This window comes from Sphaeramia orbicularis, chromosome 8, assembly GCF_902148855.1.
Source record: "Sphaeramia orbicularis chromosome 8, fSphaOr1.1, whole genome shotgun sequence".
NCBI classification, from domain to species: Eukaryota; Metazoa; Chordata; class Actinopteri; order Kurtiformes; family Apogonidae; genus Sphaeramia; species Sphaeramia orbicularis.
The window spans coordinates 52975573-53001644 of NC_043964.1; the positions used below are offsets into that span (position 1 = coordinate 52975573).

A 26072-nucleotide genomic window follows, 5' to 3' on the forward strand; every position below is an offset into this window, starting at 1 on the left:
CACAAACTTCAGTAAAAATATATGATCAAACATTGGTTTTGATGTTAATAAATTGTTTCCAAATGTCAAGAAAATGAAACGTGTGGTTTTTGGAAGTCGTCAAGAAATCACTGATGATGTTAAACTAAAAATCTGTAACAGTGAGATCGAAAGAGTATTTAAGACCAAATTCCTGCGGTTGTAATCGACCATAAACATACTGATTACATCAAAGCTAAACTTTCTGAACCAATAGGAATCCTTTATAAAACTGGGGAAGTTTTCAGTTCTAAAGCCCTCCGGACCATTTATTCAACCCCACCTGTCTGTGGAGCAGTGTTGGGAGTAACAAGTTACAAAAGCAATGCATTAAAGTAACAGATTACTTTTTGCTGTAACACACTAGTGTAAGGCATTACTAATCAATTATCAGTAATATTTTACTCAGTACATGTAATAGTGCTTGTGTTACAACATACTTTTCATCCATAATTTAATCGCTCAAATGAAACAAAACAAAACAAAACAGTAAAACCTTAAAGACCTTAAAAAATCAAAAATGCATCAGTACAGTTCTATTTCCTGTTGGTGTTCAGCCAATGGGTGAAGACGGCAGAAGACAGTCTACTGTTCATCACTAACCCTAACCCTGCTGTACAGAAGCTAGTTAGCATTAGCATGACCCCTGTGATCAGCAATGACAAGGTACACTAACGTTTGAACGACTAGTTAGAATTCTGCATCAACTGCATGTTTATCTACTGGTATCCTTGGCCACGCCCCCTGTTTGAATGAGTAAAATGTAAAAAAAAATATGTAAGCGTTCCTGCTGGGATTCGAACATCGTAGACTGTAGTGTTACTTCCTGAACTATCCTTCCACATGGACTTCAGGACGCAAATGTATGCGTTAAGGCTCCACTATCTGTTGTATGTGGGGGGGGGGGGGGGGGGGGGGTTATCTGACTTTGGGGGGGTTGGATTCTGCAGCACATTTATGGTGAGAGTCTGGATGTAACTCAATAGTAATACAGGAGTCATATAACGCATTACAATTCTGAGACAGTAATATTGTAAGGTAAGGGATTACTTTGATTATTACACTGGGTTAGAAAAAAATGTTTTTTGCAAGTTGTCTAGGTTTTTTCAACTGAATTCGGACCATTTTGCACCGCTAAATCCAAAAATGACATCTGTTTTTCTCAATCAGGTCAGGTTTTTTTGCTAATTTGATTTTGAAAAATTTGATCTTCTCACAAAATTGATGACATTTTTGTGACTTTATCAGTTAATTTTTTTAGATAGTTCTCACCCAAAATAGGTTTTAAGTGAAAAAAAAACATCATTTTCTAACAGGATGTATTTATTAAGTGTTACAAACTGTAGCAGAATACGTCAGGCTTATTTTTGCAAGATCTTCTAGTTGAAGCCATTTCATTCACCTGTAATATTAACAAAAACATTAATCATAAATTGGCAAAAGTAAAATCTTCAGAACTCATTTATTGCAAGAAATATGAAAGAATTTTGTATCATATGATGTGAAAATGCTCATAAATGTAAGCAAAAATGTTAAAAAGCCAATATGTAGCATAGTTCAGAAAGTTGACCTGATTGAGCAAAATGAATGTGATTTTTGGATTCAGCACCAAAATGATCCTAAATCAGCTCAAAAAACTTAAACAATACATTTGTTGTTGACCAGTGTTATTTATGTTTTATTGATTATGTTTGAATTGTAATCGTGTGTTTTTAACTTGTCTCTTTTCCATTTTATGTAAAGCACTGTGAACTGCCCTGTGTATGAATTGTGCTATACAAATAAATCTGCCTTGCCTTTTCTTGCCTGCTTTGAAATAACAGTAACAAGTAACCTGTAATGGATTACACTTTGGAAGGAACTTGCACAACACTGCTGTGGAGCTTCAGACACACTCACGCACACACACACACACATGCACACACACTCCGCTGTGTCTCAGTTCTCATGTTATGAATTCAATGACTTGTTCAAAGGAAAAAGTTCTTTTCGATACATGAAAGTAGGTGTGATTTCAGAGGTGTTTGTACATTTACAGTACAAAAAAATGTTAAATATATATATAAAAAAAGATGCATTTCTGTTACTGCACTGCAAAAAAGACCTGTACAAAAATAAGAACATTCAACTCATTACTGGGTTAAAATATCTTATTTCAAGTCAAATATTCTGCCAGTGCAGGAAGAAAATTACAAAATATTATCTAAGGATTACAGAATGATACAATTAGTATTTTAAGAAGAATATACTTGTTTCAAATCTTCATAGTAAGATTTTTCATATGGTCTTATGAAGCTGTAATGACTCATCCTCCAACAGTGGAGCTGCTTTTATTGTAAATATTGTTTAAAATTAGTTGTAATATCTCAGTAGCTCCAGATGAACATTCTTGGAACAAGTCACAAAAGTCACATAATCTGAACAAGATTCAGTCTCAATAATTAAATAAATCTAAAAAACTATTTTTCAGATAAATATTCCAAATTCAAGTCAGTTTATCTAAGTCAGATTTTCATTTTTTGCAGTGTGGGGTTAAGTTAAAGAATGACATAAATATAAATTTAAAGATGTGCAATTCATTAAACATTGGTTTATAAAAATATTTTAGAGGAATACCAGCAGGACTGATTTCTGCTGCTTTAATCGGTGCTTAAAACTAATTCAGATTTGAATGTAGGTGAAGTGTATCTAAGCATTTACCTTCTGTCTGAACCTGTTCAGTCTAAACACAATTCAGTCTGTTCATTTAACCCATAAAGACCCAAACATCCACCAGTGACCAAAACCATCTACTGATCATCTACAGTTTATAGTTTTAGAACATCCAGAACCCTGTATTTATTCTGTTAACCCTTAAAAACCTGAACCATCTACTGATCTAAACTGTTTAATACCTGCTGATCCACTAATCCTATCAATACATGTCAATAATTGGTGTAAAATACAGTTCTTCATCTTTTCATGGTCATCAGATATGACCCATTCGGACGCTCCATAGTTACCATGGAAACACTGTCATCTTCTACAACATTGATTCCCCAGTAAAACCCATGCAGTTGGATCAATGCCAGTGGATGGACACACTGGGTTTATGTTCAGTTAATGACAGATTAGACTGAAAAAGACACTTTTTCTTAAACTGGTATGGTATAATGGTACAATAACACTCAAACATAATCTGAGCGCAATGATTAAAGTACATGATCAGGAAATTAAATATTGGAAAATACCAGATTTTCACTGAAAAAATGCAAAATGAAGAGGATAATATAATGAGAAATGGAGATAAATCACTTCAGAAAAGTTAAATCTATAGAAAAATACAAGTTGGAACTGTCACAAAAGCAGTTCTGGGTCTTTATGGGTTCAAATGAGCCTCAGGGTTTGTATTTTCTGTGATGGATGAAGAATAAACAGAAACATAAACCTGAAACTTCGAGAAGCTTCCATTAGTCGTATTCAACCACTGCCTTCTGTGTGTGTGTGTTTATGTATGTTTGTGTGTTAGCGTGTGTTTGTGTGTTAGCGTGTGTTTGTGTGTTAGCGTGTGTTTGTGTGTGTTTGTGTGTTAGCGTGTGTTTGTGTGTTAGCATGTGTTTGTGTGTTAGCATGTGTTTGTGTGTTAGCGTGTGTTTGTGTGTTAGCATGTGTTTGCGTGTGTGTGTGTTAGCGTGTGTTTGTGTGTTTGTGTGTGTATTTGCGTGTGTTTGTGTGTTTGTGTGTTTGTGTGTTTGTGTGTGTATTTGCGTGTGTTTGTGTGTTAGCATATGTTTGCGTGTGTGTGTTAGCGTGTGTTTGTGTGTTAGTGTGTGTTAGTGTGTGTGTATTAACTTGTGTTTGTGTGTTGGCATGTGTTTGTGTGTTAGTGTGTGTGTATTAGCGTGTGTTTGTGTGTTAGCATGTGTTTGTGTGTTAGTGTGTGTGTATTAGTGTGTTCGTGTGTGTGTGTATTAGTGTGTGTTTCTGTGTTAGTGTGTGTGTGTGTTTCTGTGTTTAGTGTGTGTTAGTGTTAGTGTGTGTTTGTTTGTGTGTGTGTGTGTGTGTTTGTGTATGAGTGTTTGCGTGTGTGTTGGTGTGTTAGTGTGTGTGTTAGTGTGTTAATGTTAGTGGGTGTGTTAGTGTTAGTGTGTGTGTTAGTGTGTGTATGTGTGTGTTAGTGTGTGTATGTGTGTGTTAGTATGTGTGTGTGTGTGTATGTGTATGTGTGTGTTAGTGTGTCAGTGTGTGTGTCAGTGTGTGTTTCTTACTCTTCCTGCCGCAGTATCTTATCCTCCACCGCCTGCAGCGCTGCGGCCAGGGATGCGCTGGTCTCCTCCAGCTTCTGATGCACCAGAGCGTCCACGCCAAAGTCTGTGGTGGGAGGGGCCGGCGCTGGGACCCCGCCCCCTGTCATCCCGCTGTCCACCGACACGCCCCCGATAGAAGAGCGAGGGGGCTTGACGGGCGGCGGGGTGGGGCTGGGGGTGGCGGGGGTCTGGGGGGTCTGGGGGGTCTGGGGGGTCTGGGGTGTCAGCGGCGTGGTGGGGGTCTGCGGGGTGTGGGGGCTCTGGGACGTCGGGCTGGTCGACTTGGCGTTCGGCGGGCTCGGGGTGTTGGAGGGCGGGAGGGACGGCGGCGAGCTGGTCTGCCGGGTCACCGCAGAGTGCTGCTTGACTGGACCGGGACCGGGGGTCGGGGACGGGGGGCTGGTCATGGAGTGGATGAGCTTGGATGGTTTGGGCGCCGTGGGAGGGGGCACTGGTTTGGGTGAGACAGGGGGAGGGATTTTCTTTCCTTCCACTAGAAAAAGAAAAAGACAAAGACAACAGGTGTTATAATATGTGTAATAAGAGAAACGTAATAAGTATTAAGACCTGAATAAAAGGATTTAGTGTGTGATTTATATTTGAATATTTTCAATTCAGTGGTACTTTAAGTTTAATTAACAGCAAATATTCATTTATTAACAGGTAATTATAATTATATTAACAGTAAATATTCACGTATTAACAGGTAATTATACTTTTATTAACAGTAAATATTACTTATTAACAGGTAATTATACTTTTATTAACAGGAAAGATTACTTATTAACAGGTAATTATACTTTTATTAACAGGAAATATTACTTATAAACAGTTAATTATACTTTTATTAACAGGAAATATTACTTATTAACAGTTAATTATACTTTTATTAACAGTAAATATTATTTTATTAACAGACAATTATCCTTTTATTAATAGTAAATATTACTTATTAACAGATAATTATACTTTTATTAACAGTTAATTGTGCTTTTTGCTCCTTCTGGTTAATAAACCATTATAATGTAGTTATTAATTATTAACTATGTACCGCACTAATAGTAAAGCAGGAACTGTCCGTAATGAAAGTGAATAAATCCTTAATTGTTATTGTATAATTAGAATGGAATGTTGGCTTCATTAACGCTTTACTGAATGGACTTGGTCATTTTTGACCTTATTGGACATTGTGTTTATCAGTGACATCATAAATGCACCTGTCTGTCCTATTGGACATTGTGTTTATCAGTGAAATCATAAATGCACCTGTCTGTCCTATTGGACATTGTGTTTATCAGTGACATCATAAATGCACCTGTCTGTCCTATTGGACATTGTGTTTATCAGTGACATCATAAATGCACCTGTCTGTCTTATTGGACATTGTGTTTATCAGTGACATCATAAATGCACCTGTCTGTCCTATTGGACATTGTGTTTATCAGTGACATCATAAATGCACCTGTCTGTCCTATTGGACATTGTGTTTATCAGTGACATCATAAATGCACCTGTCTGTCCTATTGGACATTGTGTTTATCAGTGACATCATAAATGCACCTGTCTGTCCTATTGGACATTGTGTTTATCAGTGACATCATAAATGCACCTGTCTGTCCTTTGTCCATACCTGGGCTCCCAGGCGTCCCGGGGCCTGGTAAGGGGACTCTCTTGTTGGACACCGGTTGTGGGGGGGTCTGCGGACCTCCTTGTCTCTTTATCTGAGCCACCACAGGTTTGGGAGACACTGGAGGTTTTGGTTTCCTCACTGGAGCCCCCTCAGGGCCCACCGGGACCCCCTGGTCCACGCTGTCCCTGCGAGGGGCCGCCGTCACCTGGGTCTGATGCTGCGGCTGCTCCGTTATTCCGGCGTCAGAGAGCGGGCGGCGTTTGACGGTGGCCGTGCCGTTCTGGTACGGTACCGGCTGCGTGGTGTTTGCCGGCGCGGTGACCACCGGTTCTCCGTTGGCGGCTACCAGGTCCGTGTAGCCCTCGGGCTCCTTGTCGCGGCTCTTGGGGCGCCGTTTGACCGTGGACGACTCCTGGAGGGTGAAGTCGGAGCCGTTGGGTTGGGGCTTGGAGCCGCGGGGCCGTCGCTTTAAGGTGGCGCTGCCCTCTCCCCTGGTCACGTCCTCCTGGGTGTACACCGCCTCTCCCTGGGGGGCCTCCCCGTCGCCCTGCAGGCAAACACAAAATACACACTAACGGAAAATTCATACATTCATGACAAGTGGTGATTGTTGCACAAACAGTCAAAAACACTGATACGAGCTAAGGCTCCACAGATATAAGCATACAGAAGACAGAAGCTGGACTATGGAAATGTACTGCAGATCACATCTGGTTTAAAAACATTCCATAAACAGATAAGCACAGAGATAATAGATAGACTGACAGACTGACAGCAGGGCTCATCTGAGCGGAGAATATTCAAATACACTGGACAGAGGTAGGAGGAAGGATCTGAGTCTAACTTTCAGCTGTGAGTCTAAACCAAAGCCACACATGAGGATGGCACAGTTCCACTGCAAACATGTTCTAAATATGTATGTAGTCTGTGGAGTTATTATTACTGTTATTATTATTACTATATATATATATATTTTTACTATATTACTATACCGTTTATTACTATATTATGATATTTACAGCTCTGGCCACATGTAAGCATATGCAGGTGCAATCATCTACTGTTCTAAGGAAAAATAGGACCAAGGCTCCTGTAGTCCAACGGCACATTTAAAGACATTAATTGACATTCGTTTGACCTTTCAAGGTCACTCAAGGTGAAAGGTCATGGGATCAAATGAAAGCCCATATATGACTTCCTATCTATTACCAATAGTAATTATATCAACATCTGCAACTGTTTTGAAGTTATAGCACTTTGAAATAAAAAAAAATTTAATTATAAATCAATGGGGATCTTAAAAAAATTCAAAAAGTCCTAAAAAAAATTAAAATTAGTATTTCTTAGTTCTTTGAACAAACTACTATGATTATGATGTTTTTTTTTTTTTTTTTTTGCACTATCTTTATCCATGCACACTTTTTCTTGCACTTTATTCCGTTGCTGCCTTGACCATTGATTTTCCCTGTTATAGGATCAATAAAGTCTAATCGAATCCAATCTGATCCAATCTCATCTAATTTAAACATTGATGATACAGTACTTGACTAAACATGTATAAAGTCAACAGTTCCAGTACTGACAGACTAAACAATCCCTCTTAATGATAATCTGAGTTTTGCTCTTACCCAACAGTGAACCTCTAACAGTATTTACAGTGATTTGCCTTTTTTTTGTTGGTATCAACAAATAAGATTTAATTCAGCATTAGCAGAACCCAGTGCTTCTCTGTCGTTCTATGGACATCTACTCCGTACAGTACAGCCATGTTTCAGGAATGACTTTAATACGCTGTGGTTAACAGTCTTGAATTGCTGCTGTAATTAACTGTACATGTCTGTGATGATCAATGACACTAACTGATAATTAATAAAGTCAAGTTCATAGCAGTTAACATGTGAACTTCAACACAGCGGTCTATCACATATAAAACATCTGCACCACTAATGCACTGATCTGATGTTTTTATTTGACAGATGGATGTTGGTATTCAGACGTCCTCCTCAGGGCACTTAGATTATTATGGGATTGTTGCCCCATAACTAACTGGTCATCAGGTTACACAGTTTGTTATAATTAATAATCATTTACTACATCCCAGAGAATAAGTGAAGCTCCCTCCGTCTGCTGGGGGGGGGGTCACGGTACTTGACAAGTACGACAGACACGTATGGTTCCCATGGAAACAGTAACACTCCAGCTGTACTCCAGTGGGTGAACGGACCCTGGACCCCCGCATTATGATGGAAGTCACTGTGGGAAGTGTCCCATGGGTCAGGATCCTGTCCAAGTGTGTCTGTCCTCAGTCCTGTGGGACCACCTTTGTCCTGTGTCTCTGTCCCTCAGGTCCAGTCAGTGTCCTGGTTCTGTCCTGTGTAGACTGGGAACCTGTCCCCCTGCTGACACAGGACTGTGGACAGAACCATCACATATGGGCTGATCCGGGTCCAGGAAAAGGATAGGGGACCAGTTACTAATGAGGCTACGTCCAGACTACAATGCTCCTGCTATTTTTCTTTTGGGGATTCTAAAAGTTTCACGTCCATACACGTATGGTTTCCATAAATATCTGTGTCCAGGTGGAAACGGTCCAACTGGGTTAGACACTGTAATACATTTACCACACCTATATGTGGCGCTGTACACAAACACAGACAGAGCCTATGGCAGGATACACTCAGACCACAGAAGAACGCACTGAGCATGTGCAGGAGGTTCTGTCTGGGGTTTTCTTCTTCTGGTCACATGGTACTATGACATCATGGTTTCCATACAGTGGTGTTGGTCCTATCCATACACCAACACCAGGGGGGCGGAGCTGGGACATGATTCCCTCTGGGACCCATTCTCCAAAAAACACAGTTTCAGTTCACCGACAACGCCGGTGTCATGTGACCAAAGGCCCAAACCATATTAAACTTATGGATTGACATCATGTGGTTGCTGTGTAGGGGGCGTTTACTTCATATATGAGCACAGTACTGTGCACACAAGAGGACACTGAGTTCATGAACAGTGTCCATGAGTGGATCTGGGACAACAACATGTCCTTACTGCTGATTGGCACAGGACAAATGAGAACATCTGATTGGAAGACACACCCATATTTCATGCCACAGTACTGTGGCAGTAGACATTACCTACACATTGTGTTGTATTAGTTTTTATTTTGCTTTAGCACTTTGCATTCCAATTATTTTATTTATTTATTTTCATATTCATAACTTAATTTATTTATTTTAGTTACTTTGGTCTTACTCTTTATACTTATGTCTGTACTGTTTTTAACTCCTTTCCTTCCTAATTGTGTGTTGATGCTATTGAGTTTAGTTTTATTTGTTTTACTTTTGACTGTTTTAAACTTTGAAAACTGCTGTTTTTATAACTGTTATAATAATAAAGATTATAGATATCATTATTCTATTATTCTGTCGACAACATGCAGCCTTGACAGAACCACAGTTTGGTTCATTTCCATGATTTATGTGGACAGGTGCGCTAAACAATAATAATAATAATAATAATAATAATAATAATAATAATAATAATAATAATAATAATAATAATAATGTAGAAATTTACAAAATGTTGTGGATAATTACAAGGACCTGGGGCTCATTTCTGGGTTCACTAGCAAACGCAACTTTAACACAACCTTTAACGCAAATACTGAGCAAACGATGGTGTAGCGAATGCAAAGGCTTGACGAACACAAAATCTGTTTCTGGGTTGGTTGCGTTAATCAATGTTGACACAACTATTAACAAACAAATAATCCTACAATATTTATTTTCTCATGTCATTTGCACTATTTCCAATGCCATTTGCACTACTCTCATACTATTTGCACTACTTAATCTATATTTTTCTACAAACATTCCTAGTTGCAATACTTCTATTTAATAATAATAATACTAATAATAATAATAATAATAATAATAATAATAATAATAATAATGATAATACTAATAATAATAATAATAATTTAATAATAATAATAATTTAACAATATTTAATAAATAAGTGTGCCTTCTTACTGTCATTTGTTGTGCCTTGTAATTTCTTGCACTAAACTGGAATGCTCTACCTCAATTTCATTGTGCTTGTACAATGACAATAAAGAGATTCTGATTCCTTGTCCTCTGTGCTACAGATCTGGGCACATGTAAGCGTATGCAGGTGGAATCATCTACTGTTTGAAGAAAAAATAGGACCAAGGCTCCTGTAGTCCAACAGCATATTTAAAGACATTAATTGACATTCATTTGACCTTTCAAGGTCACTCAAGGTCAAAGGTCATGGCACCAAATGAAAGCCCATATGTGACTTCCTATCTATTATCAAGAGAAATTATATCAATATCTTCAACTGTTTTGAAGTTGTAGCACTTTGAAATGAATAAATTGAATTATAAATCAATGGGGATTTTAAAAATTTAAAAAATTCATAAAAAATTAAAAAAATCAATATTTCTCAGTTCTGTGAACAAACTTCGTAGACCTTGTCCTGAGGAGCCTCTGCTATGAATTTCAATTGATTCTGGCTGTCGGTTTTGGAGAAGAAGTTTCTTGAAAAACTGTTGATTTTTGAGTACCGTGATACCTCTAAATATTAGTATTTATATACCGCCTACTTGTAAAAATAACTAGATAGAGACAGAGTAGCAGATATAAGCAGACAAACATATATATAGATAGCTACCTGTCCTTCTCCTTCTCCTCGACCCTGCCGGCGGATGGTCAGACTTCCCTCCTCTGCAAACGGAAGATTCTCTGATGAACTCCCACTGCCGCTGCTCGGGTGGGGGGAGGAGGGGGGTTGGGGGGAAGAGGAGGAGGATGACACAGGGGGAGGGGAGGTTTCGGGCTGGACAGTAGGACTCAGAGACACTGACGGAGCAGGTTGGTCTCGCCTGGCCGCCGCCACCAGCTCTGTAACGGGTCCGCTGATGGTCCGCCGCCGGTTCACCACCTCGCCATCCAGGCCAATGGCGTCTCGTGTTTTTCCAACCTGATTAACACAAAGTCGTACGATTGGTTAATGATCGTACTCAACATATTTGAGAGGAAAGTGCAGGTACTGTTTCTGCTGTAAATACATTTGATGCTGCATACAGACCAAAAGCAAAGCTAATTTTGTGCATTAGACTAATGCAGTCATCAACTGCACTGGTGGGAATAAACACAAACATGCATCCATGTGGAAATGTTGAAAATGTTTCAACTTCAGGGACAGTTTGTACTGACATAAAAGATTTCATGTCCTGTGATTCTTCTCACATCACAGAGATTGAAAACTTAAGAACTAAGTTGTTATGGCAAGTAAGAACTCACTCTTGATCTAGATGATAAAACCCTTTGGGTTAGAGTTACAGCAGACGCCTGATCTAACACAATAGTAAATAAATCACAGCTTATGAATAGTAAACATAAGTGGACAACACACAGGACGACTCTGAATGAACATGTATCATATCATGGTTAATGTCCATAAAGTCTGTATTTCTGCTGCCATTTGCACTCATCCTTATACCTGACACACTTTAACACCAAACGTTTTTACTATTTTATTTTGATATGAAGATGGACTTCCAATGCTGTGTCTTCCTGCTGTGTCAAAACCGAACCAAAACCTTAAAGTCAATGCAAGAACTTTTCTCTCTGGGTTTCTGATTCATTACAGCTGTTACCTGTAACAATATCATTTTAACACTTTTTTTTTTTGTTTTTTTTTGTCTTGGCCAACATCCCTTTGAACAAAATGGATGAGGTGGGGTGTACAACCTATATTTCAGTCTTAAGGTGTTTTGGCTTCACTTTGGGGAACCGTCACTGTGTCCATCTCTGTTTACAGTCTGTGGTTGATGCTAGTATCAGGTAGTTTAGCACTGGTTCCCATTGGCTGTTGAGGGCAAATATTTGTCTTATGAAACACTCCAAAACACACTCTATGGATTGTGAGGAAAAACTGTCTTTGTGTTTGGTCTGCACATGTGATTAGATTAATGAAGTGTTGTTGACTGTACCTGCAGGAAGTTCTTCTGCAGTGCCATGCCTTTAGCTCCACCTCCTATCGAAGACATCTCCAACATGGCGGCGATGCTCCTCACGCTCCCCACACTGTTGGTCTCGACAACGGCCGTCTCCACAGACACGCCCAGGTCGCTGGCCCGTCGCTGTTGGTGGTAAGGCACGTCCAGCATCCCTCCTGTTGTGGTGTGCGTTTGTGGTGGTGTGTTTGCTTCTGTCAGGTTGGAGTTGGAGCTGGAGATGGCGGAGCTGGAGCGTTTGGGCGGAGGTGGCGGAGGTCCTTTCTTCTTTTGACGCAGAGCAAACGACTGCGTCTGAGCACGGTTTGTGGTCTTGTCCTGGTTGCGGACAGAGTGGCTACGGCTGACACGATGGGTAACGGTGGCGTATTTAACTCCGTCCACTCTGACAACAGCAGCAGTCTGGACTCCTGCTGCCTCTGCTTCACCTTCACCTCCTCCTCCTCCTCCTCCTCCTGCCCTCTCATCACACTCCCCATCAGAGACGGCATAGCGATTTAGGCTGTGGGCGCGTTTTTTCTGAAGAGCTGAGGGCTCTGCTCCGTCTTCCTCGGTTAGCTCCGCCTCTGGGGGCAGACAGAGGGTGGGCACCTGTGGCGGTGCACTCTCCCTGACCTCCATCATCTGTTGAGGGTGTGCCTGGTGCTGTGGCTGGGCTGGGGGCTGCTGCTGCTGGGGCTGCTGCTGCTGGGGGGGCTGGGCCTGGGGTTGGGGCTGCTGCGGGGGCAGGGCCTGCATGCACGGAGCTCCACGGTGGGTGGGGGACTGAGGGGGGTGAGAGCGCGGAGATTGCGGCCTCTCCCCCTGGATGAACTGGGGGGATGGCTTGGGTTGTTTGGCTTGTGGGGAAGGTACACTCTGGATGGAGGAGGTAGAGGAGGAGGAGGACGTTCTAGTCTTAGTAGGGGTGTGTGGGGGGGTGTAAGGCGGCGCTGGCTGGGAGTGGGAGTGGGAGTGCCGGTGTTTGCCTTGAGATGACATGCTGCCTCTGTGGGAGGAGCTACTGCCCTGGCTGCTCTGCTGCCTCATAGTCCGTGCCTCCTTCTTAGGTGGCCCACCGCCTCCCCCTCCTCCTCCCCCTCCTCCTCCCCCTCCGCCTCCCCCTGTCATCACCTCGTCGTGGTCTTTGCTGAGGGTACGTGTTCGCTGAACTTTGACCTCCTGACCTGGCTGGTTCATGGCACTCTGCAGCTCTGTGCTCAACTCGCTGTCCTGGAAGGTGCTCATCTTTGGAGACATGACCTCTGTAGAAAGAAACAGCACTTTCAGATTAGTACTGATGCTATTCATTAAGAAATCAGGACATATCTGGCAACATATCTGTGTCCTGCCCTGTCCTGTGTCCTGACCCCCTCCCCCACCTGTCTGGATGGACGTCCTCGGCCTCACCACTGTGGATGGGCCTCCTCGCCCCTGCCTGTCTCATCCAGCGGGATGGACCCCCCATGTGTCCACCCTACTGCATCCTTGTAGACTAGAACTACATCTGCAAATGGACGTCCATCAGTCCTGGTGCATCTATAGCCTGTCCGTCCATGGGAGTGGATCTCTCCTTCACTGTGGTTCTCCCCGAGGTTTCTCCCTTTTCCCACTGGGTTTTGAGTTTTTCCTTGCCGAGAAGGAGGGTCTAAGGACGGGGGATGCCCTGGACACTACTCATTTTCTTGCTGTTCATTTGACTGTTGTTTACTCTAACTGACTCTGTAAAGCCCTTTGAGATAACCTTGTTGTGATATTGGGCTATACAAATAAAGTTGAATTGAATTGAATTGAACTGAGAGATGTCATTACATAACAGCGTACTCGAGTCTGTACTGTACTTGGATACATTCACACCTTTCCCGCAGATGTTGCGTTCGCACACACGTACCACTGCCCGTGCCCGGTTACAAATCGATGTTACAGGGCCGAAACAGTAGGTGGCGGTGTGGAAGGAATTCTGTCACTATCGTACAAACCTATCTGTTAGCCTGTTTGAGGCAAAGTGTTGTAATAGTAGTATACCCACTGTTAGTACTTGTATTTGCAGTAGTAGTATTAACAGTCATGGACCTTTGTTCTGGTTTCTAGTAATTATACTAACACCAGCTGATCTACTTTTGACAGTTCTAGTTCAGTTATCTGTGCATCAACTGCATCCATGTGTCTCCCCCTACTTCCCCCCTTCTCACCCTCTCCCCCAGTTTCTTTCTATCTCTATCGCTCTCTCTTTTTCTCCTCCTTTACTCTCTCTCTTTAACCCCAACTGATCAAGGCAGACATCCATCCTCCAGGAGTCTGCTTGAGGTTTCTGCATTTAAAGGGAAGTTTTTCCTTCCACTGTCACCACTCACTAGTGTTTACTCCTGGAGGATTCTGTTGGGTTCCTGTAAATTGGCTTAGAGTCTGGTTTGGACCAACTCTATATGTAACGCATCACTTTCGTTATGATTTGGCGCTATATAAATAAAATTTGATTTGAAAGTGAAGAAGAGCGACCTTCATTGTCCCTGATTTATCACCAAGTGGTTTGGTTGATAAGGCGAGCCCGTGCCGCGAGGATCCGAGGCTTTTTCAGGAGACAGCAGGAGCGCTGTCTATGATCTGATGGTGCTTAACCCACTTCCATTGTCAGAGAGGTGATTAGGTCACTTCCGGACTCGGGCACGGATCACATTCACATGGCAACGTACCATGCTGGAGTACGGGCAGTCCAGACCCAGGACTACCTTTGTAACTGGACTCGGGCATGGTACTTGAGCACAGAATGGTTGCATTCACATGGATAAAATTAAGCGGACTTGGGGTTCCACCATACGGACTTGAGTACGCTATGTGAAAACGCCCTAAGACATGCACAAAATTGACATTAAGTCTTATTAATCAAAGCTTTAATGTTCTCCATACTGCACTTAATGTTCTTAAACTTGGACTGAGGGCACATAAAACTATGTTTATGTTGAGAACAAGAAAACATAGTAGCAAAACTGTAAGTACTTTGCATCTCTGTATTTGGAGATATGATAGGACTCATATTTAAACATATCACTGGCAAATTACAAAAAAAAGAAAAAAACAAAAAACTGGTTCTATGCATACTTTATTTCAGATCTTATTGGGAAGTATTCATCTTATTTCATTCTTTTGCTGATAATCTGGACCACATCATACTGGTGGTTCTACCCCATACTCTTCACAAAGCATCTTAAAAAGCAACACTTTGTCTTTATTCTGTGTCTTTTATGTTATTTTAATCTCTACATCACAATAAATGAGGGAAGTTCTCAATAATTTTTCCGGTTTTAATGAATGAAAATGATAACTGATAATGATCAGACTGTCTTCATTAACTGACCGTCTGGGGGGGGACTGTCCATCGACATGACCTCCTGCTGCTGCGTGATTGGTGGGGGCTTCTTTCGGAGGGAGGCCCGCCCATCTGTACCTCGTTGCATCTCAGCCAGTCGCTTCACCGCCAACATCAGTTTCTTCTGATGGCCTGTCACAGACACATTTAACATATAAATAAGATCATTAGAGGAAATAAAATTACTCCAAGTCTGATTTTCAAAGATACAGTAATATCCATTGTTATTTCTGTATTATGTATGACATATCTACACTACACTAGGTTTATTTATGTAGTATGCATACTCATCACATCTGTGAATTTATACCTATCACATAAATACAACATCTGTAAATGCTCGTCAGACTTCCACTGTGTCACAACTGGTGCTCTTCCATTCTTGAACGTGCTATTTTAGGTGCATGTGCAAATGCAGTGCACTACCAGAGTACCAGATGGTGTGCTCATACCATTAAAACACTGGGTTGTGGAAGGCTGGACACTTCTCACCCCTAATGGTTGCCATCTTGGCTATGTAGCTGAAGAGGAGGGACCACCACACAGGTGAAAATGTCAGCCAACAAAGCTGCAGTGTAGCTTCCCTTAGGTTTTCTCTTACTAAGCTGCTAAAGAAAAGAGCTGCACAATTAACAATATTGCAATATTGGACTGTGCAACTATATACAGTTGTGCTCATAAGTTTACATACCCTGACAAATGTGCATAGGACGCTCTTGGATGTTTCAACATGACAGTGACCCAAAACACAAGTCCAGGGTCCACCTGTCATTGGCTACAGCAGAAAAAAGTGAAGGTTCTGGAGAGTCCATCTCAGTCTGCTGACCTCAATATCACTGAGCCACTTTGGGGAGATCTCAAACATGCAGTTTATGCAAGAAAACCCAAAACCTTAAAGGAACTGAAGGTGTTTTGCCAAGAAGAATGGGCAGCTTTACCCTATGAGAAAATAAAGAGTCTCATCCACAATGACCACAAAAGACTATGAGCTGTCATGGCTGTTAAAGGGGCCGATACAGAGGATTAAGAACTAGAGTATGTCAACTTTGGATCAGGGTCATTTGGATCGTTTCTGTTGTCAATATGATTTAAAAAGAGCAAACACATTTGTTTGATAATAAATGGATTCACCCAACCACTAGCCAAGAGTGACAGAAAAGTTTTTGTATTATCATTCATATTCTCTGAAAAATGGCCAAAGAATCAAACATTCTGCTAGGGTATGAAAACTAATGAGCACAACTATAATTGCAAAAGGCTGTAATTTAAATCATTAAAAATGTGTATGAGTGAAGGTGAAAACCTATTCTCTGTTTGCATGCTGTCTGTTTAATAAAGAAAAAGAATTAAAATGTCAGCCTCTGTTTCAAAACCTGCATGTCATCTCTTAAATGATGAATCCAGATTTAAGATCACTGAGATAGAACGTAAAATCTGGTTGGCTGGAGAAAAAAAAAAAGATCTGGTTGGCTGGGATGACGGCAGCAAAGAAAACTAGAAGCACTCGGAGAGCGCAGACCTCCGCCAAGGCTGATCAGTGGCCCCCCCCGTGGGCCCCCCCACCCCCGATCACCACCAAAATTTAATCATTTCTTCCTTGTCCCATTTCCAACAAACCCTGAAAATTTCATCAAAATCTGTCCATAACTTTTTGAGTTATGTTGCACACTAACGGACAGACAAACAAACAAACAGACAGACAGACAAACAAACAAACAAACCCTGGCAAAAACATAACCTCCTTGGCGGAGGTAATGATAGTTTTGAGGTGGCTCTTAACAAACCAATTATCAATAAAACATTGGCTGCAAGCTCTCCTCGAGGTGATCTATCTGGAGTGGTTATCAGGCTGTAGTAATAATGCTAAGCTTAGAACATTGGAAGTGTAGGAAAAAGCTGCAGAAGATGTTAAAAAACTGCTGTGGTGACTTTTCAGATTTTCATCTATGGTAGGGGTCACCAACCCTGGTCCTCCAGAGCTACTGTCCTGCATGTTTTAGATGTTTCCCTCTTCCAACACACCTGATTTAAATGATAAGCCTATCATTAAGCTCTACAGAAGCCTGATAACAACTGTCAGGTGTGCTGGAAGAGGGAAACATCTAAAACATGCAGGATAGTAGCTCTGGAGGACCAGGGTTGGTGACACATGATCTATGGTAACTCTATATGTCCAGTTTATAGTCCTGATTAACACTCTGTTTATTTGATTATTTAGATTTTTACTTTATTTGACAGACTCTCAATACCAGACTGTGTCCCACGAGAAGAGGGAATCAGGGTGGGTGGGGGGCAGAGGGGTATGTTCTGTGCATAATGTAGGTGTAGTGTACAAGTTTTGTTGTGTATCGTTGAATTTGTTTGGTAATTGTTGTAACTGAAAATCAATAAAAACAGTTGATTACAAAAAAACCCAAAACATGCCAGTGTCTGTTTTGGTAGTGAAAATTGTACAATATAGGGTCATATGACCATCTGGTCTTCAGAAAATGACCCCCAAAAGATAAATAAAGTGACAGTGACCTTGATAATAAAGTAAGCAGACCCATGGTAGCCTTTGTTCACTGTAATCACAAACTGCAAAATGACTCGCATCCAATTGTGCAGCCCTGTTTGGCAATGGCACGACATGGTATCAGTGCAATTAGAGGCATCATTTCCACCTTGTGTGAAAAAACAAGTAACGTCACATTTGTTTCAAATAAAAGTCAAGTAAGGAAACAGACTGGCACATGTTTCTGTTGGAGTCAGTTGTGGTCAAACCTTGGCAAAAATTCAACTTAAAGTGGAATATTGTGATAGTCATGACTTCTAAGTGCACAACAATCAAGTTCCATTTTTAAAACACTACACTATGAAGGACATAAAATAAACACAAAGATGCATGCAGTTTATTTGATGAAAGTCTGTTGATAGAACTGTCCAAAATGACAGTGTTCTTACAACAGCATGAGAGCTATCCATGGTGCTGAATTCTGACTCTAGATAATAACAACTTCAGTCTAGTGTTTAATTACAGGGTTTGTACACATTTTCAAGGTCAAATTCAAGCACTTTTCAAGCCCTTTTAAGGCTGATTTTTCAATTTTTTCCAGGAGAGCACCTTATCACTGAGGTAAAATACATATCTACAGGAATACATATATTCATTTTTCATATTTTTTCCACTTTTTATCACAATGATGCACATTGTACTATGCTATAAATCTAAAATTATGTTTCATAATAGCAAAAAGTTTAGAAGTTAAAGGAGAACATACAGTTTTATCCAAAAACAGGGAAGCCACTTGGCGTTCTTCAGGCACACTCACACCAAGACAGAGGCTCCGTTCAGACTGCAGGCAAATGTGGCCCAAATCAGATTTTTTTGTCCATTTGTGACCTGTATCTGATCTGTTAAAGACAGTTTGAACAGCACTAATCTGACCCAGGCCACTTTAATATGTAGTCCTAACTCTAATATGTGTCTGACATTTTGCAATGAGACTTCAGTCTGAACGGCCAGGTCGCATTTATCCGACCTTTATGTCACTGAAATGTGGCAGACATCACAATTCTGCGTCCCAAGAGGAGGAGCAGTGGGAAAAACATATTTACTTCCGTAAACACAGTGTGGGTCTGCGTGGTCCTGGATTCCATCAGGACCTCTTTTGTGCATGTGGGTCACTTCAGGGTCACATTCAGTTCATTCTCAAAATTGATACAAGCCGCATTTAATGTGTAATATGAACAAGCACACAAAAAAATTGAATTTCACCAAAAAAAATCCAAATTGTGCATTAAGACCTGCTGTCTGAACACAGCCAAAGACTAGAAAAAAATGTACCTGGAGTCGACCTCAGAGCACCTGTTAATTTTCTTTTTTGACAAAGTTTTACTTTTCAAAATGTATCACCTCTCTGTAAGTAGCTTTGGCTTAGCGTCTAACCTGGCAGAGTTAGTATTAGAAATAAGTTAAATATAGCCTATTTAATAGAACTTTAAAAAAAGAAGTCAGTGTTGACAGTGAAACAGTGCTGGTGTGGCAAAACTGTAACTGTGAAGTCTTGTTTGTGTAACTTATGCTGCCTTCACATGCTATCAGAATTGCTGTAAATACTAGTTACGAACTCAAAAATTGCACATGAACGCCCCCTCACATCGTATTTTCCACTGGAGAACTGATTAAACATTTTTGATACAAATTTTTGATTATGAAAATAACCTTTGAACTTTTCAACATGGCAGAGAGCAATAAGGGATTCATGGCGAATGATGAACGCTGGTTTTATTAACATTCTGCTGCCGTTAGTTGATGATTTTACATATTTAAAGCCAACACAATTTGCAAAAGAAAATTTCCACAAAAAACAAAAAATACTGTAGCCAATGATTTGCATCCAAAACTGTTTTACCCAAGTAGCAGGTCACGATAAAGTGTGTGTCAGCCATTTTTCATTCTGCTGCAACAACAAAAGCACTTGAACACAACATGCTCATTATTTCGAATTCACAAGTGGAAAGGATCATCTTATTGACAGCATGTGAAGGCAGCTAATAATTGCAAATATATTCTTTTTTTCCCTAACTGTCTTGTCCAGCATCATAACAGCAGAATGGTGGTCTGGATGCCTTGTTGCACTAAACAAATTTGGGGAACATTTTTCAAGGATTTCAAGCACCCGTACAGTCTCCTGATAGATGAAATGCACTGATGGGTCAGAGAATGGCTGAAAATCTTACCCAGTTTGGTGATGCCTATTTCCTGCAGGTCCTCCCATGTGATATCAGTGATGAAGTCGATGTTCTCGTATCCGTTCTGCACTAACACCTGGTGGTACTGGCTGAGGCCGATGGCAGAGAGCCACTCACTTAGACTGGCCTGAAGGAACACCAAAAACACGGCTCAGAAAGGGAAGTCCGGTTGAACTGAACACAGAGAGCTGAGCTTCACTAGCTGGGTTTCCATTACAGTTTTCCACAAAATAAAACCAATATTTCTACATCTTCGACAAAGTCCAATTGCTACATGTAGGTGTTTCCATTGAAGAGTGTTTTCTTCTGATGCATGATTCTAGTAAAGTCCCATCCCATGACATGTTGTAATCCTACTATATAATGCACGTTCTGTGTCCGATTGATCTATTTTGCAGCACAGGAGGGCGTTTGTACGGATTTTCCTCAGCCTTCTCAGGCCCGATTGCCGCAAAACTCGTCATATGAATAGAAACATTACCTGACTATCAACTAGGTACAAGTTTATGTCTGTCTCTCATGCTATCATACAATGGCACCAATGGGTATAATGCTGCTAGTTCTCATAAAATACTGTTTAGTTCTCACTTGGATTAAGGCAGATGTTTCACTGAGTTTGATCCAAACCTTCACGGTGTTGGTACTGTAGTGTCGGTTCATCTACTGCTATTGCACTGACTGTCTTAACAACAGAAGAAGGGAACGGAGAATCGGCCCAGGGAAAGTCATTATTTCTGGCAGCGGACACGCACAGTGGATTTATGGGACAAAACTAGGGATGTAAACAATTAATCGACTATCAATTAATTGTCGATAAGAATTTGCTCGATTAAATAATTATTTGTTGGTTAATTGCCCTTTTCCACGGTGGGATTTGTGGTGTCGACAGTAGGGGGCACCACTGCCTAAATTAGGCTTCATCGCTGGAGTTGAATAATGCCATGGCTGGGATAACCGGTCATTGAACCAGATCATGGCGTTAATGAAACAGAATCACTTTAGGGACATGGTGGAGCCAAACACAGACAGCGGTGCACCCCCACCTAAATACACGCACAAATGTGGGACCACTATCGAATCAGAGCGTTTTCCCTGGAGGCTGGTCTAGTCCACAGTCATCTGAACTATCTGGTCAGTGAGACAGAAGTTGAGAACATCCTCCAGGCTCCTGATCTGGGGCACAGGTATTATGTCCCGTGGTCACCCAGTGGCCACAGGAAAATAGCGATGGGGTGGGGGTGGGGCATCTCCGCTGAAATCAGTGATGAAAAGTCAGAAATGCCCATTTCCTCTAAACTGCCCCTCTTCACATCCATTTATTTTATTTTATTTCTCTGTTGAATTTCTTCAGTTCTACTCCATAAATGTCTTTGTCTGTTCTGTATCCGATGGTTCAATAAATCAATCATTAAGGAATATGACATGCTTTTTTCATGAAGTATATGAACAATATTTAGCTTTTATTCTTACAGACCCTATTGAAAGAGAAATTCAGGTTCTCAGGAAAATCACCGCTTATCAGTTAATCGTTATCAATCGATAAGGTCAACCAACTAATGATTAATGGATTAATCGATAATTTACATCCCTGGACAGAACTGTACATCAGGAATTCCCCAACCAGTTGTGGATCCAGTATTTCCGAATGACCCAGGTACCGTTTACTGAGCTGTGTGATGTCCTTGAACCTCTAGTGGTACCAGACTGGTCCTGCCCTGGGGAGGCAGTTCCTCCACTAAAGCCAGTATCTATTGTCCTGAACAAACTAGAACCACCTGTTCGTATTGATTTTAAAATTTTAGTCCTGACTTTGTGGCTGTTGCATGGTCAGACCCCCCAGTATATTTCTGATTTGTTGTGGCCCTACTCCTCAGGGTGCACCCTTAGGTCCTCAGGCCAGAGCCTCCTGAAGGTCCTAAAGACTCATTTTAAAACCCGGGCAGACCTGTCCTTTCAGGCTGTAGCCCCCAGACTGTGGAATGACCTGCCCCCGTCCCTCTGTGTGGTCGACTCTGGTCTATTTTAAAAAGCAGCTCAAGACGTGTTTTATTTAGGAAAACTTTTGGTTGATGGATTTATCCTTTTATCTATTTCAGGGCTGTCAAACTCATTTAGGTTCAGGGGCCATATTTAGCCCAATTTGATCTGCAGCGGGCCAGACCAGTAAAATAAAGACTTAATAACCTATAAATAATGACAAATCCTAGTTTTTCCTTTTTGTTTTAGTACAAAAAACCCCCAATTACATTATGATAATATTTACATTTTACAAAAATGATGTGAATAACCTGAAAAAACAGAAATTTCATTTGAAAAATTAGTGCAATTTTAACAATATTATGCCTCGACTTATTATTTATACATGTACATTACACACAGTGTTACATACATATTTGGTAACAGGCAGAATATTGTTAAAATTTTGGAGTTTGGAATAAAAATTTGAACAATTTCTACAATATTACATCTCTTATTATTAACACAACTACAGATCACAGTGGATCCATAAATGCACCAAACATTTAGTAACAGGCAGAATATTGTTCAAATTGCACATTTCGGGTTGTTCATTGTTAGGAAAATTACGCTATTAGACTATATCCTGTAAATACCAGGTGTCCAGAGCACGAGTCATGGATGGGTTATGATGACATTTTGCAAGAATGCCTGGACATATTCACTCAGGATATGTCTACCAGTTCTTTGCTATCTGTTTGTTTTGTTCTAGTTTGGGACCAAAGCGTACTTGTTGTCACTCCAGTTTGGGTCCAGAGTGGGCTGCTGCCCTTGAGGAGATCAGGCCATGGGGCAGGTGGAGGAAGAGTACAAATGTGGTCACTGAACCCATGCATCACTGTGTTTTGAATACCTAAGCCAATGGTGAACCTGATCAACGTCATAATATTTGTACACTTGGTCCAATGATTGTAATACTCATGTTCTTTCATAAGATCTTACACTTCCTGTTGATAGTCAGTCAACTGCTGCATCTCACTGTATGTACCTGACTCCTTGCAAGTAAAATCTTCTGATTCTAGAATACAGTGACTCCGTCTTTTGTCTCTTTTGAGTATATCACAGAATTTTTCTATCATTCATCTTTGTTTTTATTTGTGTATTTATTTGCATTTTATTGTGAAAGAATAGTTTTGTTAAATGTAAATATTTTCACAGTGTAATGTTTTTTTTTTCACTTAAATTTTTTCCATATAATTTTTCACAAAGAAAATTTGTAGTTATCATTATTTATGGGTTATTGTGTTATTTTTACTGTAGATCACATTGGTCTGTATGTGGAACCTGAACCAAAATGATTTATACAACCTTGACTGTTCAGGGGTAATTTTTGCACTTTCATCCTGCGGGCCAGAATGGAACCTTTTGCGGGCCAGATTTGGCCCCTGGGCCGCATGTTTGACACCTGTGATCTATTTTATGAACTTATTCTTATGTTGCTCTATTGCACCCATTTAATTTACAGCACTTTGCGATTTTTATCTGTGAAAATAATAATAATAATAATAATAATAATAATAATTTATTTGTAAAGCTTTCAATCAAAGTGCTGTACAGATATAAAATCAATCACAATAAAACATAAAAACTAAAAACATTAACAGTAAAAACAAATCAAGACATATAACACAGAGTAAACAAGTGGGTCTTGAGCTTTGCTTTAAAAACATCCACAAAGCATGCCTGCCTTATGTCCAGAGGAAGACTGTTCCAAAAGCGCTTTATAAATAAACTTTATTTACTTCTGAATACAGGGTCATAGGGGAGACGTTTGGCCTGAGCAAAACTACCGGGACCACATGGGTCCAAATGGACTAAATGGGTTTACATTACACTTTTGTGCTATTTTTCTTTATCGAAACGTCTCCAAAACCATCTCATGAGGAGTAAAAACTTTTATGCGATCTTTGACAGTTTTTGCAACATTTCGGTGTTTCCATTAACAGCTTTGTATGGTGTAATTTACATTTTGCGCATTTCTGAGGCTAATGGAAACCCAGCTAGTGTGTACTTTTACTCACAGGTTTGTGTTCAGGCAGCCACTCTGTGACACTTAGCTTGTTAATCTCTGAGGTCATCTTCTTTCTATGACCTGGTTTAGTGATTCCAATGGCTGTCAGGTCCTACACATACACACAGACAAACACAAGTCAAACACACACGTCAAAAACAGCACAGTGAGGCAAATCAACTCCAGCAGTTTCTCACACACACCCATACGGTGAAGAAAACCTGTAACACAAAGAACCGAGAGGCAACGTGACATCTGATGAATGCGTCTGCCAGTTGAGGGGGAAAGCGCAGAAATGTAAATGTGTTCAAATCATAAGCAAGGAAAGCAAAAGCAAATGTCTACGGCGAATAGGAAGCATCTACAGGAACATTTCAGCTCAGTTTCAGATTTTAGGCTTTTAGGCTGGTAAATCAAAAACAAACATGAACAAAAACTTCTGTTATAAACATCACCCAGTGCTGATTTATATCCAGCTCAAAAAATAAAGCAACTAATATGGTGCTATTTTATTTATTTATTGTTTTGTTATTCAGTTGTAGCTGTGGACACACACTAATGCATTTCAACAAACATACAGGAACATTTACACCTATCCCCTAAACTGAAGCCTGCACACACACACACACGCACACACACACACGCACACACACACATGCATGCACACACACTCCTTGGTTGTGTAACTCACAAACATACATTTGAAGAGACAAATAATCTATAGGAGCCAGATCAAGCAAAGTGAACGACAGTGTCGGAAATTAAAGTTCCACCTATCATTTCTCAAATAGGCTAATTTTTTAGCTTAACAGCTCTATTTTATGGAACTGTTTACGAGAAATAATCAATATAAAATGAAACCTAAAAATAACTAAAATATGTAAATGCACTATTAACTTTAATAATAATATTTGTAAGTAAGTAAGTAAGTAAATTTTATTTATAGAGCACTTTTCACAGACAGTCACAAAGTGCTTTACCAATTCAAATCAGAATCAAATCAAGTTTACAGAGACCCAACAGAATCCTTCAGGAGCAAACACTTGTGATTGGTGACTTGTTCTACACTCATATATATAAATGCACTATTAACTTTAATAATATTTGTTCTAGACTTATATATGTAAATACAGTATTAAGTTTAATAATAATATTTGTTCTAGACTCATATGTAAATGCACGATTAAGTTTAATAATAATATTTGTTCAGACTCATATATGTAAATGCACTATTAACTTTAATAATAATATTTGTTCAGACTCATATATGTAAATACACTATTAACTTTAATAATATTTGTTCAGACTCATATATGTAAATGCACTATTAACTTTAATAATAATATTTGTTCAGACTCATATATGTAAATACACTATTAACTTTAATAATAATATTTGTTCTAGACTCATATATGTAAATGCACTATTAACTTTAATAATATTTGTTCAGACTCATATATGTAAATGCACTATTAACTTTAATAATAATATTTGTTCAGACTCATATATGTAAATACACTATTAACTTTAATAATAATATTTGTTCTAGACTCATATATGTAAATACACTATTAACTTTAATAATATTTGTTCAGACTCATATATGTAAATACACTATTAACTTTAATAATAATATTTGTTCTAGACTCATATATGTAAATACACTATTAACTTTAATAATATTTGTTCAGACTCATATATGTAAATACACTATTAACTTTAATAATAATATTTGTTCAGACTCATATATGTAAATGCACTGTTAACTATAATAATAATATTTGTTCAGACTCATATATGTAAATACACTATTAACTTTAATAATATTTGTTCAGACTCATATATGTAAATACACTATTAACTTTAATAATAATATTTGTTCAGACTCATATATGTAAATGCCCTGTTAACTATAATAATAATATTTGTTCAGACTCATATATGTAAATACACTATTAACTTTAATAATATTTGTTCAGACT

General features: G+C 39.7%; 1 protein-coding gene across 2 annotated transcripts in view; it reads right to left on the reverse strand.

Moving 5' to 3' along the window:
* caskin1 (CASK interacting protein 1) overlaps positions 1-26072 on the reverse strand; it is a 252122-nt gene that overhangs the window by 2040 nt on the left and 224010 nt on the right. Inside the window, exons 17-23 of one of the 2 annotated variants that reach the window (XM_030141014.1) lie at positions 24101-24202; positions 20052-20190; positions 15318-15461; positions 11960-13227; positions 10636-10944; positions 5935-6505; positions 4266-4797 (exon numbers count right to left, since the gene is read on the reverse strand). In XM_030141014.1, coding sequence (XP_029996874.1) covers positions 4266-4797; positions 5935-6505; positions 10636-10944; positions 11960-13227; positions 15318-15461; positions 20052-20190; positions 24101-24202 — 3065 coding nt within the window. The remainder of the gene's footprint in view (positions 1-4265; positions 4798-5934; positions 6506-10635; positions 10945-11959; positions 13228-15317; positions 15462-20051; positions 20191-24100; positions 24203-26072) is intronic. The other variant, XM_030141016.1, reaches the window with a different exon arrangement.